Source organism: Phaseolus vulgaris, chromosome 3, assembly GCF_051622355.1.
Source record: "Phaseolus vulgaris cultivar YP4 chromosome 3, ASM5162235v1, whole genome shotgun sequence".
Classification (NCBI taxonomy): domain Eukaryota; kingdom Viridiplantae; phylum Streptophyta; class Magnoliopsida; order Fabales; family Fabaceae; genus Phaseolus; species Phaseolus vulgaris.
Window position 1 is genome coordinate 3639975 of NC_143500.1, and position 20724 is coordinate 3660698.

At 28.4% G+C, this 20724-nt stretch overlaps 2 protein-coding genes across 6 annotated transcripts; both read left to right on the top strand.

Annotated features, from left to right (window-relative positions):
- Positions 1-764: 764 nt before the first annotated feature.
- On the top strand, positions 765-7777 carry LOC137806138 (histidine kinase CRE1). 5 transcript variants are annotated; one of them, XM_068606106.2, is made up of 12 exons: positions 765-1218; positions 1914-2339; positions 2528-2761; positions 2839-3008; positions 3422-3640; positions 3732-3918; positions 3998-4049; positions 4149-4378; positions 4593-4691; positions 4906-5609; positions 6246-6737; positions 7044-7777. In XM_068606106.2, exons 2-12 carry the CDS (start codon positions 1998-2000, stop codon positions 7306-7308), a joined length of 2994 nt encoding a protein of 997 aa, XP_068462207.2. In that variant the 5' UTR covers positions 765-1218; positions 1914-1997; the 3' UTR covers positions 7309-7777. The 5 variants fall into 5 exon arrangements, with proteins under 5 accessions (XP_068462207.2, XP_090156448.1, XP_068462208.2 ...); XM_090300322.1 differs by having other exon boundaries at positions 1113-1218; positions 3422-3636; XM_068606107.2 differs by having other exon boundaries at positions 1115-1229.
- A 1534-nt stretch (positions 7778-9311) lies between these two features.
- On the top strand, positions 9312-15457 carry LOC137805736 (putative pectinesterase 29). The gene is made up of 5 exons (XM_068605669.1): positions 9312-9598; positions 10407-10566; positions 13016-13222; positions 13924-14171; positions 15047-15457. The coding sequence occupies exons 1-5, from the start codon at positions 9363-9365 to the stop codon at positions 15204-15206; spliced, it is 1011 nt and encodes a 336-aa protein (XP_068461770.1). The 5' UTR covers positions 9312-9362; the 3' UTR covers positions 15207-15457.
- Positions 15458-20724: the final 5267 nt, after the last annotated feature.

Genomic DNA, 20724 nt, shown 5'->3' on the forward strand with positions numbered 1-20724 from the left:
ATTCATGTGTTCAGTTGTTCGGGGTCCGACCGGTATTTACTACTTTAAATTATTAATATTATTAATATGCCCTCTAACTAAGTAGTTGGGGACTACTCCTAAGTCAAATACTTGTTATATACTATTTCGGTGTTAGAGTATATATATATATGTATACGTATATGATTTAATAAGTTCTACTACATAGAATACATAATGAATTTAATCTTAAAATAATTAATGTATTAAATCTGGAAGAATAATTAGTTCTTGACATGTGCTTGAAAATGGCTTGGTTGGTTGGGTCGTCCAAAACATTATTAATGAACGCTGACATCAGATAATTCATAATTATCTCCGAGGGGTATTTATGGAATTAGAAATACGAGGAAGGGCAATTCTGGTAATCTATGTGGGAATAAAATCCCTGCCTGGTCACCATGTCATTATCACGCAGATTTGTAAATGCCACTTCAGTTTTTCTTTTTTCTTTTTTCTTTTCTTCGTTTCTCTCTTTTCTGTGTTGCAATACCTCAAATTTGGACACACAAAAAGGTAAGAAACACAAAGAAAGAAAGATCCACGTGAGACAAAAAAAAAAATGATTCATTTTCAGAATCAGAAGAACCCCTTATACACAAAAATTTGCACTCTTCAGTATTGAGCAATAGGGATAAAAAAAGAGACACAAAAAAACAGTGGTTGGTTAAGTTTTTTCCATCACTACGCTGGTCAACAAAGGTTGCTTTTTTTGGACCCTTTTCCAACATCCTTGGAACATGGTGTTTTTTTTTTTTTTTTTCTATTCTCAGCTTCTCTCCTCAGCAATGGAAACTGAGAAGGGGGAGACACTGTTGGTGGGAAATGCATTAGTGTTAGTGCCATAAACAGAAAAGAAAAGAAAAGGAAAAGAAAACGAGAGTGCAACAAGAAAGAAAGAGAAAGACAAATTAGGGCTAGTAGTGATTAGGGTAGGAGACTAATGTGTTAATAATTATTTTTGTGTTTTTTTTATTATTGTGAAGCTCATGGGAGACGAGCGTATCAAGGGAAATCCTAAAAATTCGATCTTTTCTTATCTGTTAATATTAATAAAAAAGTGGCAACAGAGAAAAGTAGCATAAAAAGGGCATAAAATAAAAAGCAGCAGTGTGTAGACTAGAGTGAGAGACAGAGTTGGACCAACAAAACTTGGTTTCTATGGTTCATTGTACAGCCACCCTTTCTTTCCTGTTACAGGTAAACAAAACGTAAGCATTATTAGTATTTCTTTCTTTCTACAAAACCCCATTACTGCTATCTATGTCTCTCTTTCATTGGTTTGTGTGTGTTTGTGTTTTGGGGTCAGTGTCCCTGTTTGGAATATTATATGCAAGAGGGAGTGTGAACCAGTTTCACGCCTACATAGCATGATTATTGGTTAGAGTTCTCTTGTGTTTTTTAATGTGATCCTCAGCACTAGTGTGAGACAAGGCCAAGTGTTTGGGTGTAGGTGGGGAGAGAGAGAGGGGGTGAGGGAGGTGGTGGCTCTTAGGAATTTGAGCTGTTTTTCCATCTTTTGAGACCCGTGCTTGTTTCTGAGCTTGGAAAGTTTTCTTCTTTTAATTCTGGGTTTTGTTTCTCTTTCCATGTTTCTTTTTGTCTTGGTGGTTTTGGAAGTGAGTATTGCTTGTTAGGAGAGAGAAAGAGAGGCAATTGGTCAATCCTTCATCATGCTTGGTGTGTTTGTGCTTGCCCTTTCTGATGTTTTGGATCACGAAAAACAATGCTGTAATGATACTTTTACATGGAGTTTTGTTCTGTGACCCCTTTTTCTTTTCTAGCACCACCAGAGAAAAGTGTCTGTAATTTTATTACAGCTTTAAAGAAAGTTAACATTCCTATGTGAGCACTAACTGTATAAATTTCTCTTGTTGGGGCTTTTCTAAATATAGATATGAAGGGGGCAGAAGGGAAGCAAGGGAAATAATACAGCATAGAAGCTCAGGAAAACTAGGCAGAGTGTGAATTTCTTGCTGATGGGTCTTAGTTTGAAGATGCAGAGCCACCATCCTGTCGCTTTGAGGTTGTATGATCAAATGGGGTCTAAAAGAAAGTACACTTTCATTCAGGCTCATAGAGCTTGGCTTCCAAAGTTCTTGCTGCTATGGATCCTGCTAATGGCTTTGATCAGTTGGTGCATCTTTAGCAAAATGGATGATGACACTAAAGTCAGAAGGAAGGAGGTGTTGGGTAGCCTCTGTGATCAAAGGGCAAGAATGCTACAAGATCAGTTTAGTGTTAGTGTTAACCATGTCCATGCCCTTGCCATCCTCGTTTCAACCTTCCATTACTACAGATACCCTTCTGCCATTGACCAGGTTAGTGCTTATTCTTCCCCTCTAGTTGTTTATTTGACACTAGGTAAGCATGATAATTTGTGTAATGGTTTGAAAGAAATGAAAGACTATTTGGGATTTTCATTCTTCTACATATAGTTCAAATTGTGTAAGTAACTCCATCCACTTGCAGACGTCTTGACTATTTTTCATTGTTCATTGTCAAATAGGAAACCTTTGCCGAGTATACAGCCCGGACAGCATTTGAACGGCCATTACTGAGTGGTGTGGCATATGCACAAAGAGTTGTTAAATCTGAGAGGGAGAAATTTGAGAAAGAACATGGATGGGTTATAAAGACAATGGAAGAAAAGTCTTCACTGGTTAGAGATGAGTATGCCCCGGTGATATTTGCACAAGAAACTGTCTCATATCTTGAGTCTCTTGATATGATGTCTGGAGAGGTAGATTACAACTCTGTTGAACATCTACTTTATTTTGTCCTATTCCCATTTCAAAATTTGTTTTTTGCATGGTTCAGGAGGATCGAGAGAACATTTTAAGGGCTAGAGCCACTGGGAAAGCAGTTCTGACGAGCCCTTTCAGGCTGTGGGGTTCTCACCATCTTGGTGTGGTTTTAACATTTCCTGTGTACAAGTCCAAGCTCCCTCAGAAGACAACAGTGGAAGAACGCATCGAAGCAACTGCAGGGTGGGCTCTAGTTTCACTTCTACTTTGTTTTTCAAGTTTGCTTTTGTGATATTATTCTTGGCTATTCTTTGAGTCAGATGGCATAGTATATAGCTTTAGTTGTTTTTGCATGTGTTGTTTTCATAGCCTAAATAATGATGACAACAGTGGTGCCAAGTGCCAATGGTCTAATTTCTCCACCACAAATCTGTAATTGTATAAAATGTTATCATATCCGAAAGCCTGTGCTGCTTCCTTTTCCATTGGATCTCAAGTCATGCTAATTATGAAATTGTTCCTTTTGTTTTTGTATTTTCATGGACTTAATTTGAATTCAGTTCTGTATGTAACTCCCTGGCTCAATCTTGTGGCTTTACGATTAATGTAAACTAGTAGTGTTCCAATTTATTGAATGAATTTCTAATGAACATCAGATACGTTGGAGGATCCTTTGATGTTGAGTCCCTTGTTGAGAATTTACTTGGGCAACTTGCTGGTAACCAAGCAATTTTGGTGAATGTATATGATATCACAAACTATACTAATCCACTAATAATGTATGGCAAGCCCTATGAAGAAGGTGATGTGTCTCTTGCCCATGAAAGCAAGCTTGATTTTGGAGACCCTTATAGGAAACATCAAATGATATGTAGGTAGGTGCATCTGGTTGCTTTCCTTTTTTTTCAGTCAGGAGCTTCAATATTTTCCCTTCTCAAGAATAGTTTATCATCAAATTTTGAATAGGTACCATCAGAAGGCACCTACAAATTGGATAGCTGTTACCACTGCATTTCTATTTTTTGTGATTCTTATATTAGTGGGTTACATTTTATACGGTGCTGGAAATCATATTGTCAAAGTCGAAGATGATTTCCATGAAATGCAGGAACTGAAAGTTCGAGCGGAATCAGCCCATGTTGCCAAGTCCCAGGTAATTTTCCTTACATATTGTTATCATGGTTTGTTGTTTTAAGGATTACTCTCTGATCACAGTAACTTTTAAATTTCAGTTTCTAGCTACGGTCTCTCATGAAATTAGAACACCCATGAATGGTATCTTAGGTAAATTTGCCTCTATCTTATTAACAAAATTTGATATATGCTTTCATAACATGCATTTTTCCATTGATGATGACGCCATTTAACTCCAAATTACTGTAGGAATGCTTGCTCTGCTTCTAGATACAGAATTGAGTTCAACCCAACGGGATTATGCTCAGACTGCTCAAGCATGCGGAAAGGCACTGATAACACTAATAAATGAGGTGCTGGACAGAGCTAAAATTGAAGCTGGCAAGTTAGAGCTGGAGGCTGTTCCATTTGATCTTCGTTCCATACTCGATGATGTTCTTTCCCTTTTTTCTGAGAAATCTAGACACAAAGGTTTAGAGGTATGCTTAATTGTTGATTAACCTACTACAAATAGCATAAGATTGTTTTTCTTTTTCTAAGTTATAAAATTTCACCATTTTTTCTTTTTTACTGATGAACTTATGTTGTTCTTTCATCTCTTCCTCACCTTTTTTGGGGTGTTATGCCATTGGATGTTCATGTTCTTGATGCTCATGCTGATCCTCAACCCGAACTTTGATTGTGGAAGTAAAGCTGGCTGTCTTTGTTTCTGATAAAGTACCGGATATTGTCATGGGAGATCCCGGAAGATTCAGACAAATAATAACAAATCTTGTAGGCAACTCTGTTAAAGTAAGTGGAATTTCGAAGTTTATCTGTCTGATGTTATTTGCATTTGGAAATGTCATTTTGACTGTTTCAGTTTTCTTACTTTTAGATTTAGCCTTTTCTTTTCTTCTTCCCCCCACTTTTTGCTGGCTAGTGTGGAAGAGGGCAATGGTTTTAGTGCTCAAATCCTTCATATTCATTTTGTCCATTGCATTCATGTAATTTGCACGTCTTGCAGTTCACTGAACATGGACATATATTTGTCAAAGTCCATCTAGGGGACAATAGAAAGCCCACACTGAATGGAAAACATACAAATGGAGAATCAGATGAAGTTTTCCATATATCTGATGATTATCATTTCAAAACCTTAAGTGGACGTGAAGCAGCTGACGAACGGAATAGCTGGGATAATTTTAAGCACCTAATTGCTGATGAAAAATCTTGCCTTGATTCTTCAAGAGAAACGGTGGCTACTAGTGAAACTTCTGAGCAAGTCACCTTGAGGGTGTGTGTGGAAGACACAGGAATTGGAATTCCTTTTTCAGCACAGGATAGGATATTTATGCCTTTTGTGCAGGCTGACAGCTCAACTTCACGAAATTATGGGGGAACTGGTATTGGCTTGAGTATCAGCAAATGTCTGGTTGAACTAATGGGTGGTAAGATAAACTTCATAAGCCGACCCCAGATTGGTAGCACTTTCTCTTTTACAGCAGTTTGTGGAACCTTTAAGAAAAGTTCGGTTAGTGACATGAAGAAAAGTTTGGAAGATCTTCCTTCAAGTTTTAGAGGGCTGAAAGTCATTGTCATTGATGGAAAACCTGTTAGAGCTGCTGTGACTAGATACCATTTGAAGAGACTAGGTATACTAGTTAAAGTTGAAAATAGCATCAGTAAGGCTGTTGCTTTATGTGGTAAAAGTGATTCTTTGAACTCAGGGTAAGTTCTATTTTTCCTTCTCTATTTTGATTTTTTGTTTGGATAAAATTAGAGTTAATTATGAAGAAACTGAAAGTGATAAAAGAACTACAGTGGTATCAACCTTTTGATATTGTCATAACACATGCTTGTGGTTTTAAAAAAGCCCTTTAAACTGACTATGCAAGTTTATACATATTTTGCAGTTTTATCCGGGTGTTATTGTTGGGAAGTCTCACATGGCTTACCTCAATTCTTGGGTGTGCCTTATATAAAGCAACTTTGTTTAATGCCAATTGATTTTAAGATGCAATTTGACAGTGATGTCGTGCTATGGCCCCGTTTTTTGTTTGATAATGTATTGGCATAGTCATAATTCAAATGCTAAGTTTCAGTATGGATATTTTTCAAATGTCTATTGGTTGTGTTTCAGTTGTTTTCAATTTGAAATCAATTCGTGACGACATATTTCTTGCTTGTGTCTATTACTTGTAGTTTTTCATTCTTGTGGCTTTTATTATTCTTGTAAGTTATATTGTGAAATTGCTTGTGACTGTTTCTTTTACTACATTTTGAGAAGATGTGCTATTACAATGTTTTTTTGTTCAAGTTGCTTGGTTCAGTTCATTCACTAATGAAACTACTTGGATGTGGCAGAACGTTCCTGCCAGATATTATCATGGTTGAGAAAGACACATGGATATCGGGCGAGGATGGGATTTTCAATGTATGGAAACAGAATGGTCACATGTTTAAGAGGCCTAAAATGATCCTTCTGGCAACCAATATTAGTAAAACTGAATTTGATAAAGCTAAGGCCATGGGTTTCAGTGATACTGTGATCATGAAGCCTCTGAGAGCTAGTATGGTGGCTGCTTGTCTTCAGCAAGTTTTGGGGATGGGGAAGAAGAGGCAGCTAGGGAAAGACATGCCTAATGGTTCTGCTTTTCTACAAAGCCTTCTCTATGGAAAGAAAATCTTGGTGGTTGATGACAATGGAGTAAACCGAAGGGTTGCTGCAGGTGCTCTGAAAAAGTTTGGAGCTGATGTGAAATGTGCTGAAAGTGGCAAAGCCGCACTTGAAATGCTGCAATTGCCTCACAATTTTGATGCTTGCTTCATGGACATTCAAATGCCAGAAATGGACGGGTATGCATATTTATATCGACTGTTATTATCGCTTCTTTTCCTGCTTTATTACACATGTTAGAGTTATTTATACTTAAGTACTTAGGAAAATGTAGATTCATGTAAATGCATTTAGTGTTCATGGTACTATTGTCCAGGAAGTTACTCAATAGCATTTCATGTTTGTTACATCCTTAAGATCTATTAGATATAAGAGTTTTGTTACATATTATGGCAATGTAAAAACCTCAATTTTCTCTATATCTTGGTTTGTTCAAACATGTTCTAATTCATGGAAACAAATAACTGTGTTTACACATTCTGCAGATTTCAAGCAACAAGCCAAATTCGGATGATGGAGAGCAAGGCAAATGAGGAGATGAAGAATGGGAGTGAGTGGCATGTGCCTATATTGGCCATGACAGCTGATGTGATCCATGCTACATATGATGAGTGCTTGAAACGAGGCATGGATGGATATGTCTCAAAGCCATTTGAGGAAGAGAATCTGTATCAGGAAGTTGCAAAGTTTTTCAAATCAAAGACCATCTCAGACTCATCACAATCTGCTTTTTACTTGGCAACCAACTAGAACATTGGAGACAACACATTCTAGTACGATTGCTTCTACCATGTTGCATGTAACTTGTTCTTATGCTTAGATGCATAGAGTAGCACTTGTTTTTCCAACATATTTGAGTTCATTGATGAGGGATCATACTAACAGCTGCAGTTTGGTATTGTTAGAGTAAATGTATACCACGCCACACCCCCCAACTGTGTACAGATTATGGGTAGGGTTCGAGTGAAATTATGTAAATTCAATGTTTTTTCCTTATATTATTACTTCCCCACCCATCATTTACAAGGCTTTTTAAAGCAATAGCTTTTTATGTAAATGTGTCATGTAATAGATTTGGTCACTAATATTTAAAAGTGTGTGCTTATGTTTAGTGCAGAACATCTTTGGTGCATGGAGAAAGGCCAAAAAGACAGTTTTGTTTGTTAAACAAATCATTATTTATTTATATGAAGTTGAAGTTGAAGTAATTATTCACTTACATATAGTTTGTTTGACATTGTTTATGAGAATCTGAACTAACTTTTTACAGGTTCAAATTTCAGTTTCAAAATCTTGCAAATTTACATTAGTTAGTATGATTATTTGGACTTCTCTTTTCATTGTGATGTTTTAGCAGATATTTGGCAAACAATTGAGTAATGCACAACTGCTATGGTTAGGTACAACAGTTTTTCATTTTCTTCTCTAATTGCAAATTCTGGTGCAAATGCACCTGATTGAGGAAGATGGTACTAAAGTCAAATGTTCAATAATAATTGAAATATATATAACATGCAAACATGTTTCTTTTGCTGAATTTTAAAAGTATGACATAAGTACACATTAGTGGGTTAGGAAGTGCTGGAATGTCGTATAGAAAAACAGCAATTTTAAGAACAGAAGACCAAAACAAAGTTATACAAGAAAGTTTGTTGGCAGTTATTGACCTTCATTCTTGTATTCATTATTTAATATCAGCAACTTAAAGAAGGAAACAGAGAAAGAGAAAGTAAAGTCAATTTTCAGTTACCATTTCTGGTCCAAATGCAAGTTTCTCAACCTGATATTTTATCTGTAAACTCTTCTTTTAGATGAAATTTGAAGTCAAATTTTCATCTATTTTCAAGCCTTTATTTTATTGGACAAAGTCTTCCAATAAGTATTAGTTACAATAACGAAGATTAGTTTATTATATATATATATATATACCGATATGGTCTGCACACCAAGACTTCAGTCTGGAAGGCCGACATGTCAACTGATTAATAACCCAGTATTTGTTAATAATCTTTTATTAGGCTCATTAACAACAATGAATTTACAATAATTATATAAATTAGCACAAATTCCAAAGGATCATGTACGTAACCATCTAATCCTAAATACCAAGTGTCGAAGTATAACTTGAGCGTCAGAGTACTTTTTGTAGGTACCATCCGAATTCGGAGAAAGCGAGAAGGAGTGAAAGAGTAAGAAGGTGAGAGTTCATTTGAGAAGGAGAGAGGTGTAGACCGACCAACTGAAGAGTGTCTGAATCGTTCTTTTGATTCTAATCCGTTTGAGAAATATATATATATATATATATATATATATATATATATATATATATATATGGTTACAGAATAAAAAAGAAAGATAATGAACATTACCTAACATCACATTGATTCTCCCACATTGGGACACCATCTTTTAGTTGCTTTTAGCCGCCACTAATTTGGCTTAATTACCAACATATCATTGACTTAAAAGTGTGATCACAAAATGGGGAACCAAAATGGAAAATGCACCAATTTAGGTCAACTTTCATAACATCAAAATTAAACATGTTTGGTTGATTCCACAACTTCTCTTCATCACCCTTTTCCATTTTATTCCTAAAATTCACAGAACTATTATATTTTTTTTATATGAATAAAATATGTTCATGATTGAATCCTCTCCCCCTTTGACTTTCTTGACTTACCCTCCCTAACACACTGATATTTTGGCCTTTAAATACTGAGATTATAGATAGATGGATTTTCCTTGTGACTTCTTATGTGAGGGTTTTTGCTTTATCTTTGTTTTGTCTTCAGTCCATCACCATGGTTTTTGGATGGTGCTGCTCTGTGTGTCTCTTATTTGTCTTGGTGGGTTTGAGAGTAGAGGAAGCCAATGCTCAGTTTTATAGAAAAGTTGGAACAAAACACTTACCTTACTGGTCAATAGTGGTGGATCAATCAGGGCATGGAAACTTCACTACAATACAATCTGCCATTGATTCAGTCCCTTCTCACAACATGTATTGGGTTTCCATCAAGGTCAAGGCTGGTACCTATAGGTAAAACTATAATATTCTCATATGCACAAGTTTATCAACCATTCATGTTATATGTTCAAGATGTTCAAGTTATAACCAAACATGTTATAAGCTACATTTTATTTTTTGGTTTTGATGGTATTCAATTTGGTTTCTTCAAGAGTATATGAAATATATCATGTGGTATTAGGTTATTATTGGAGGTCTTACATCGATTAGAGATAAAAACATTTGATAATATATAACTGAATGTAAACTTCATCTTAAAAATCGGTTTTATATGATTGAGTTAGGTTTAAAGTTTACTTCGTAATATGGTATAACCATTTAGAGTCTATTCCTAGCGAGAGTTTGTTGGACTTATCAAATCAGCCGCTAACAGACCAGTCTTAACATGAGAGATGTGTGTTGGAGACTCCCATCGATTAGATATAAGGACATTTTATAATATATAAGTGAGTGTCAGTCTCGACATGAGAGATGTGTGTTGAAGATGTCACATCAATTAAATATAAAGACATTTTATAATATATAAATAAGTACAAAACTCACGTAAAAAATCTGTTTTATAATATTAAGTTACACTTAGGGTTTAGGGTTTACTTCTGAATAATTATAAATTTTCTAACAATAAAATGGATAAACAACACTCATATGGTATAAAAAATTAACAAATTGATGCATATTATCAATGTTATACTGTTAGTATAATACACCATACTATGTATTGGATTAGTACATGAATTGTTTTGTAGTGTAATTAGGGTATGATGATGATATAATTAATAATTTTGTTGATTTTGAATGATTTTATCTTGTTTATGTTCAGAGAAAAAGTGAAGATTCCTTATGATAAGCCTTACATCATATTAAAAGGGGAGGGAAAGAGAAGAACTTTTGTTGAGTGGGATGACCATGATAATACCTCACAGAGTCCTACGTTTGCAGCCATGGCTGACAATATTGTTGTCAAATCCATGAGCTTTAGGGTAAGAATGTTCCATCTACTGTTTCTTTTCAAACCTTTCTGTTTCCCACTTTTAGGTCAAATTAATGTTGTTCTTTATTTTTATTTTTCTTAATTTACTATAAAAAAAATTATTAAATAAAAATTAATTTTAGAAAAATAATAATTAATCCTTATATTAAGTAAATTAAATATTATTTTAAAAATTAAAAAAAAATATTAATATAAATTAGTTTATATTATTGTTAATAAAATTTATAAATTAGTTTATAAATCGGTAACAAATTAGACACTGAAATTTTAGCAATCAATTTTAGAATCTAAATGATTAGTAGTTAAAATCTTAATAATTAACTAGAGTTACTAATCTAGAAACTAATTTATAAATTTTATGAATAATAAAAACTACTTTAGATACCAATAATTTTTTTATTTTTTAAAATAATATCTAATTTAGTTAATATAGTGACTAATTATTTTTTGTCTCTAAAGTTAATTTTTTTTAGTTATTTTCTTGTAGTGATGAAATTATTCCTTTACCTTTAAATTTTTGATTTAGTTATTTATGATTTTTTAAAATATATTTCCTATTTAAGCCATGATAGCCAAATATTTGACAATGAATTTGCTCAATTCATATTATATTCCAGAAATACATATTAGGAATTAAATAGTCTATTAAATAATATGATTTTTGCTTACTTTAATTAGGTCAATGAAGCAATAATGTTATGAATTGAAAATCCTACCTTTTATTTTTTCAAGAAGGAAAAAAATACTTTCTTTTACTTATTATTAAAAACTGATGGTATATCTATTTTTCTTTTAGAAAAAAATAAATCTTTAGTTATATTATAAAGTAAAAAATTGAATTGAATATTGAAATTTAAATATTAATATTAATGTTGTATTTTCACAAATTAAAACATTAATATATCGATTTGAAAATCCATAAACTAAAATATTGACAAAAAAAATATAAGAACTAAAAATAAACTTTCCCTTTATTTTATATTATGCTCTTACGCAGAATTTACAAATGGAACTTTTCCTTCTTTTTTTCTTTTCTTTTTTCACATTTTTCAATAATTTTGTTCTATTCTCTTCCTTAAAAGTGCAATCCACGTACACAGTTAGTAAAATATTTTCTCTCAACAATTTCAAGTATATTTTTTTTTCTTTCTTTGTTGTCTTTTTATGACTAATTAAATTACATTTTTAAAATGTTATTCATTAAAATAATTTTGTATCACACTTTAAATTATTGATTATAAATTTACAATAGATTTACGTATTTGAAACTTCAATTAAAAAATTATATAGGATTAAAATACTAATTACGTATAATTAATAATCCTAATTTTCTTGCATAGTCCCATCACATATTTGTGTGTTTCCTACTCACTTTTCACGTTGAAAATTGAGAAAAAATAATTATTTGACCAAGTTTTTTATTATTAGTCTCAAGTATTTTCTGGAATTCAAACCATTGCTGATTTCTACAAAGTTATTACTCCCATTGAATATTTTCGGTTGAACATTTTTCCAACAAAAAAATAATAATTATCACTTAGAATATGGTAGTTCCAATCTTATAAATTTTTATTCCATTTACAATTTTACAAACATTAAATGATGAAAATAATTATATAATATATTTTTTTTCTGGTCAAAAGGGAAGGGGCACAAGTTAATATAATTCTAAAAATTAATTTTATAAAAAATAATAATTAGTTGTTATATTGATTAGTTTCTATTATCTGTATAATTAGCTATCAAGATTTTAATCATAATATTTAATTTAGTTAATATAATAATTTTTTTTTTCTTTTATTGAATGATGTTCTTGTAGTGGATATATATAAACAAACTTAATCATAAAATTTAATTAAAATATTTAATTGATTAATTAGTGTATTTAATGAGATGAATTAGAAATTATTATTATTTTGTACATATTAAATTGTTTCATTATAATTGTAAATAATAATTATAATTTATATACCGTTAAGGATTCAATTTATAATATCATTGAATATATATATCTTTCAAATAAAATAATAAAATAATAAAATCAAATAATACTTCAATTATGTCTTAATTTTAATTTTTAAGATTAAAAAAGGTTGATAAATTAAGTGTAGTGGACTGAAAATATCAAGTTTTCCCACTAATTATTGCACTAAATATAACCTTCTTCTTCTGAGTTAGTTTTAAAGTTATATCAAATATAAATTCAAATTATGAAAATCATCATAAATAATATTGTTGTTTTATTATCAGTAAATAATAAATACAGGTAATACAAGTATTTGAGGATGTTCTAATACATGTATGAAACATATACCACTTCACACATAACTTCTTAATCTCTTTCTAGATTTTGTTTGGAAGTAAAAAAAATTGTGTTTAGTTTTGCAAAATAAGATTAAGTTGTGATAATTTTGTTGAACTTTGTGTATGTGGAAAAGAATTCATACAACAACCCAATAAATAGTAAAGCCAAGGTGCCTGCTGTGGCTGCAATGGTGAGTGGAGACAAGTCTTACTTTTTCAGAGTTGGTTTCTTCGGTTTGCAAGACACTTTATGGGACGACACAGGAAGACATTACTACAACCTTTGTACCATTCAAGGTGCCATTGATTTTATCTTTGGTGCAGCACAATCACTATTTGAGGTACCAATAATAATAACTTTTACTTTTAATTTCTATTAACAAGTTAATTAATTTTAACTTAGTTTCATAAAATCGATTCAGACGGTAAAATTTGTATTTACTTGTATATTAGGGTTTATGGTAGATTTGTATCTACTTTATCTATAATCGAGATAGATTTTCAAGATTCAAGTTTGTATTTACTTATATATTATAAAATGTCTTTATCTATAATCGAGGTAGATTTTTGATCTCGTCAAATTACAAATTGGAAGACTTAGATGCTTTCTTTCTCCTTTTCTCTCCTTTAAAAATCATCCCTCTCTTAAATAGTGTTTAATTCAGCTTATATACTAACTTACTCAAATATCTCAACATGATATACCTAGTCTTTGTTCCGAGTTAAACAACTACTTTTATTTGATAATAGGTCAGTCAATTGATTGACCTATCCGAACACCACAATTTTCAAAGACTCAAATTTATAACAACTTTAGTTTTCTTTCTCAAATTTGATAGAAAAATAGTTTGATGTATGAATCATTTTGATAAATATACTTTTATTTGATAATAAGTCGGTCTATTGATTGACCTATCCGGACAACACAATTTTCGAGACTCAAATTTGGAATAATTCTAGTTTTTTTTTTTTTTCAAATTTGATAGAAAAATGGTTTTATGTATGAGTGATTTTGATAAATATGTATTGATTTTGTTGGTAGAGGTGTTCCATATCTGTGATTGGAGGGGCACTAGATCCTGGGTCACCAGGTTTCATCACAGCACAAGGGAGAACAAATTCAGAAGATGGAAATGGGTTTGTTTTCAAAGATTGCCATGTGTTTGGAAATGGTTCAACTTACTTGGGGAGGCCTTGGAGAAATCATGCTAGGGTTTTGTTTTACAAGACCAACATCTCCAACATTGTACAACCTTCTGGTTGGAATGCAGGAAAATTTGATCCATATCAGTATGTTTTGTTCCCTCTTTCTCAATTAATCACACATTCTTTACATTAACACAAGCTTAATTCATTCATGTTAATATATAAATATATGATTAGTATATGATTAAACAACTAATAATGTAAAAAAAATAAATTATCATAAAAAGTGATTTAAGCTATTAGGAAATCAACTTTTAAAGTGTATTTCAACTCTTATTAAGAAAGAGAACTTTAAACTTAACTCAACTTTATAAACCGGTTTATAAGGTGATATTTTTATTTATTTATTTATATAATATAAAATATTTTTATTTTTAATCGATGTGAGATCTCTATCATAAACTAACTTTTAAACTAGTTAGGAGTACGAGTGTATTAATGAATTTCGTTGACGCTTAAAAAAAATATTACTCATTCACTTTATATAAAGATTGAAGTAAAAAATATTACTCATCCACTTTATATAAAGATTGAAGTAGTTTTTTTTTTATGTTTTTCATATTAATTTAATTTATTTTTGTGATAAAAAAAAATGTAAAAAGTTGTTAGATCAATCATAATACTACAAAATGATATATTACTCTCTAACCTAACTAGTTAAAGAAAATTTGTAACACCAAAAAAATATATCAAACTTATATAAAAAGCTTTTATGTCTCTTATTTATCTCTTTCATAACAATGAATTTTCATTTCACACACATCTTGCAAAGTTTTGTGGTTGAACTTTCTTCTCTTCAAAACTGTTGTATAGAGTTTGTTAGTAGACAAACTAATGAAGCTTCTCAATCTTTTACAAGTCATCTAAATCTTTTGCTTGTGAACAAAACTTTGATTTTAATTAAATGTAGTTGAAACTTTGTGATCTAATATAAGGTTTTGGGTATAAAAAAATTGCAGGGGTGGCATAACATTTGCAGAGTATGGGAATTTTGGGCCAGGTTCTGACACTTCTGAAAGAGTGAGTTGGAGCAAGAAGTTGGACTTAGAAACAATTGAGAATATGACAAGCACCAAGTTCATAGACACTGATGGTTGGCTTCACAAACAACTATTTTAATGCAAACATCTAAACAAAATTACTAAACAAATATACAAAACTTGGTTAATTTAGGATTTATTTATAGAAAAACATTTCATTAGTATAATATGTTTTTCTTTAGTATGTTCTTAGAATTCTTTATGAATAGATATAATCTATTTATGTATCGTTTTTGTTAACATATGAGTTTTAGTCTAGTTCTTCCATATTTTTGTATTTACTTTTTTTTTAATAATATTTTTTCATGTGATGACAGATGATTGTTGTTACTTGATGTGTAGCCTAGTTCTGAGATGTCAAGTTGCATGGTGATGCCTAACATAAAAGCATTTTTATAAAAAAAATAAATATACAAAAGTCATAACATACTAAAAAAAATCACTAAATAGAAACCAATTTTAGAGACAAAAAACAATTAATCATTATATTAACTAAATTAAATATTATTTTAAAGACTAACAAAATTATTGGTATCTATAATAGTTTCTGTTATTTATAAAATTTATAAATTAATTTATAAATTGATATCTAATTAGTTATTAAGATTTTAGTTACTAATTACTTTAAATTCTAAAGTTGGTAGCTAAACTCTTAGTATCTAATTAAATACCAATTTATAAACTAGTTTATAAATTTTATTAACAATAAAAATTAATTTAGATACTAATAATTTTTTTAATCTCTAAAATAGTATCTAATTTAGTTAATATAGTAACTATTTATTTTTTTCTCTAAAAATTAGTTTTTATTTAATGATTTTATTGTAGTATTGATAACTTCATACTAGGAACAATTAATCAAATACTTTAAAATTATCAAATGATTTGCACAATCTTGTTACAATAGGTTCATTAACCTTTTTAATTCAATAATCAATGTAGTTTACCTTTTAGGTAGAGAATTAGTTTATATATACATGGTCTTATTAGTGTGATTGGATTTGTGTTTTTTATTTTGTCTCAAATCCATGACATATTTTTTCTAATAAAATGAAAATATTATTATTGATTAGTTCAATTTTGGTTTATTTGTATTTTTTTTCTTACTTCCTAAAGCAACCAGTTTTGATTTCGATTTCTACAAAAAAATTCTAAAATTGAAAATTAGTATTTTCTTTCACATTATTATGTAGTAATAATTATGTGTTTATGTGCTAAATAAAAAAAATGGCGCACACTAATCTTGAGATATAATGTTAACATGTAACATTTTAAAAAGTTTTAAATTAATAATTTATCTATAAAGACTTAAAAGTACTGATTTCAAAATTTTGAGAAATAAAAATTAAAGAAAATATTTCAGAGAGATTAAAACTAAATTTCATAATAATTAAAAGAATTTATTTTTCTATAAATGAAAAATATATAGGAATTTTCTTATAGAGATTAAAATCAAAATCATTAATTTTATAATAACTAAAAAGACATGTGTATGTGTAAAAAAAAATAATAGAAATGAACATTTTAGTTTTTACTTCTAAATCCCAAGTTGGTTTACGTTCAATCTTTCTTTCTCAATTGTAAAATAAACAATTATAAGTATTTTTTTCTGTCATTTTGGTTTATACACAAATACATAAAATCACTTATAACTATTCACTTATATCCTCCTTAGATAAATATATAATATCACTCCTAATAATATAACAAAAGTTATTTTAGTGATTAAAACACCATCCAAAAATTCAGTTATCGTATAATTAATTGAATGAACATTTATACACTAAAGTTGAAAACTAGAAGTCGAAATTATATTTTTCAAAAATTAGATTTTGATGATCCACCAAACGATCTTTCTCCACTCTAGTTCATTATTGAAAACAAAAATACCTCCAAAATTCGACTTCTTAAAAACCAAATTATGAAAACCTTTATTTTACAAAAATAAGAAACAAAGGTGAAAATTCGGGTGATTAGGAACCGAATTCTCACCGTGAACCAAAAAGGTGTTATCCATGCACTAGAAGAAAATAATTAAATTGTAACTAATTTTAGATACCAAAATAATTAGTTACTATTGGACTAAATTAGACACCATTTTAATGACTAAAAAAATTATTAGTATCTAAAGTACTTTCTATTATTAATAAAAAATTATAAAGTAATTTTTAAATTAGTATCTAACCATTCACTACAAATATTTTAACTACTAATAATTTAGATTCTAAATTAGTCACTAGAAGACTAATTGAGATCAATTTAGAATCTAAAATATTAATAGCTAAACTTAGATAACTAATTTAGATATCAATTTAGAAACCATTTTATAAATTTTTATCAATAATAGAAACCACTTTAAATATAAATAGTTTTTTAGTCTCTAAAATAATATATAATTTAGTTAATATAATAATTAATTATTTTTTTATCTAAATTTGATTACTATATAATGATTTTTTTTGGTAGTGATAGAATTAAATAGGAAATGGTGTTATCCAAGAAAATAATTCTCAAATAAAAATGTCATTGTGGTGAAGAAAGTCTATTATTTCTTAATTAATTGCCTATAAGCAACGTCTTGGTCTCATGATTTATTGTAATAATAAAATGTGTTCAAACAATATGTTATAACTCATCACATGTCATCTTATATTTATATTTTTCTAACGTTACATCTTTTAAGCATTAATTAAGAAGTTAAACCGAGTTTATTTATTTTATGCAAATGAAGGTTATTATATCACTACAAGAAAATCATAAAAAAGAAACCATTTTTTAGAAACTAAAATAATTAGTTGCAATAGTAACTAAATTAGAAATCATTTTAGAAACTAAAAAAAAATGTTTATAAATTAATTTCTATTATTGTTAAATAGTTTCTAATCTGATATCTAATTAGCTACCAAAGTTTTAACTACCAATTATTTAGATTATAAATTTGGTAGCAAAAACTTTGGTTGTTAATTAAATACCAATTTAGAAACCATTTAACAATAATATAAACTAATTTAGAAACAAAAAATTTATTTAGTCCCTACAATGGTCTCTAATTTAGTCACTATAACAACTAATTATTTTTTGTATCTAAAATTGATTTCTATTTCATGATTTTCTTGTAGTGTATATAACACTTAAATAAAGCCAAATTTATATATATATATATATATATATATTAAAATATATGAATTCTTCACGAAAATGTACATACAAAAATATTAAATATACTTATACAAATATACTTCACATAAAAAATATCATATTTTTTGTGAAGGGAATGTGTGTGCTGATAAGTTGACTAATTTAAGATTTATGCATAGAGAATCATTTCATTGGTATAATAGACTTCCATCTAGTTTTTTCTTAGAATTCTATCGTTTTTGTTAACATTTGAGTTTTCGTATAGTCCTCCCATATTTTTGTATTTTTTTTTTTTTTTTGACAAATGATTGTTGTTACTTGAGGTGTCAACCTAGCTGAGATGTCAAGTAGCATAGTGATGCTTAACATAAAAGTTTTTTTATAAAAAAAAGAAAATACTCATCACATAAAAAATATCAATATAATTTGTTAAGGTTAGAAAGTATACCATCACAAGATTTTTTTCTAATAACAACTAATTTATAAAAAAAATATAATGACTAAGTTAGATATTATTTTATAAATATAATGAATTTTATTAACCATTACAATAAAATCATTAAATAGAAACTAATTTTAGAGAAAAAAATAATTAGTTAATATATTGACTAAATTAGATATTATTTTAAAAATTAAAAAATTATTGGTATCTAAAATATTTTATAAATTGGTATATAATTAACTACGAATATTTTAGCTACCAATACTTTAACTCCAAATATTAGAATATAAAGTAATTGATAACTAAAATCTTAGTAGCTAATTACCTACTAATTTAAACTATTTTAATACAAATAAATTTTAAATTTTTAAACTCTCTAATTTAATAAAAATAATAATTAATTATTTTTATCTTTAAAATTGATTTCTATTTAATAATAAAATTGATCTCTAAAATGGTAATCAAAATAGTAGTGAGTATTTACATATATTAATAATAAAATTTTACAATTATTTTTGTATAATAATAAGTTAATAAATTCATATTTTTATCGTTTTGGTAATATTTATGTAGAAGTATAAATGCATACTAATTTATTTAGTTAGTTCTATTAAATATATATTTATTAAGTTATATTTATTAATTCCGTTAAAAAAAAGTTATATATATAGCAATGTTATTTTATTACCATGTTGTAAGAAACTGAATAATATTATTAATCTCATTTATTAATAATATAATTATAACTAATAAATGTATAACATGTATAAATTAACATTTTTAATAAATTAAATTATACTCACAGTTCATATAGTTTTAAATTAATCAGTGCCTTTGTTACGTTTTATTAAGATGACACTCTCATCTCATTTTTTTTAATAAATATTTACCTTGTTTATAATTTTAATACATATTAATTCTATAAAAATCTTTTAATTCTAACTTCAATCAATTTATCTAACTGTTTTTTTTAAATATTGGTTTAAAAAAGATTTAAATTACTAACAAATTTGCAATAGTAAAAAAAGTAAAACTATTTCGTATTTCCCTTCAATCTTATTATGCAAGCATAAAGTAACAAAAAACTATAGACAAATTGAAAATTGAAATGAAGATTTAATAAAGTTAGATATTATTAAAATTAAGATATCAAAATTGCATAAACAAAATTCAGGGAATAAAATTACATATAACTAATAAATAAAGGATAAAATTTTGAAAAATATTTAACCGCCAAATTACAGTTTTTGTAATATAAAAGGACCTATATACAATTAAGTCTAAAAAATATATTTATTTTCCATATTTGAAACATTTTATTTTTTATTAAATATTTTTATTAATTTTATTGAATACGTTACTTTTAAATATAAAAAAATGAAAATAAGGGTAATTTTATTAAAAAAATAAGGAAAACATGTGTCATTTATTTAAATATAAAAATTAAAAAGGTGAATATTATTTAAAAACTGGAAAGAATCTTTTATCATTTTATTAAAACTGAAAAATATGCATTTATTTTAAAATAAAAGAGATGAAAACATAATTTAAGATGAAGTTAGATACAATTTAGCCTATTTATAAAAAAAATCAGTATTTGTTATATATTTATATATAATATTATTTGATTTGGAAGAAATGTGGTAAAAGTGAGAATACATATTGAGAAAGAATCCCTTTTATTAATTAGTAATAAATAATTGAGCATCCGTATTAGGGAAAATATATACACAAAAGGAAGTTGTTAGAAAAATAAATAAAAAATCAAATAAAAAGAAATGACAAATTAAGAAGATAAATATTGAAATGAATTAATATATTAATAGTAATTATTGGAGCATTTATTTTATAATTTATTAGCCACTAACAGAAGAATTGATTTTTTTTTTACTTAAAAAATATAATTTTTTTGATCATCTAAAGTATAAAAATATATTTATATATAAAAAAATATTCTCTTGATCTTCATGCATATATGTGATTTTTTTAGAATCATAAATTATTAAAGAAATTGGTT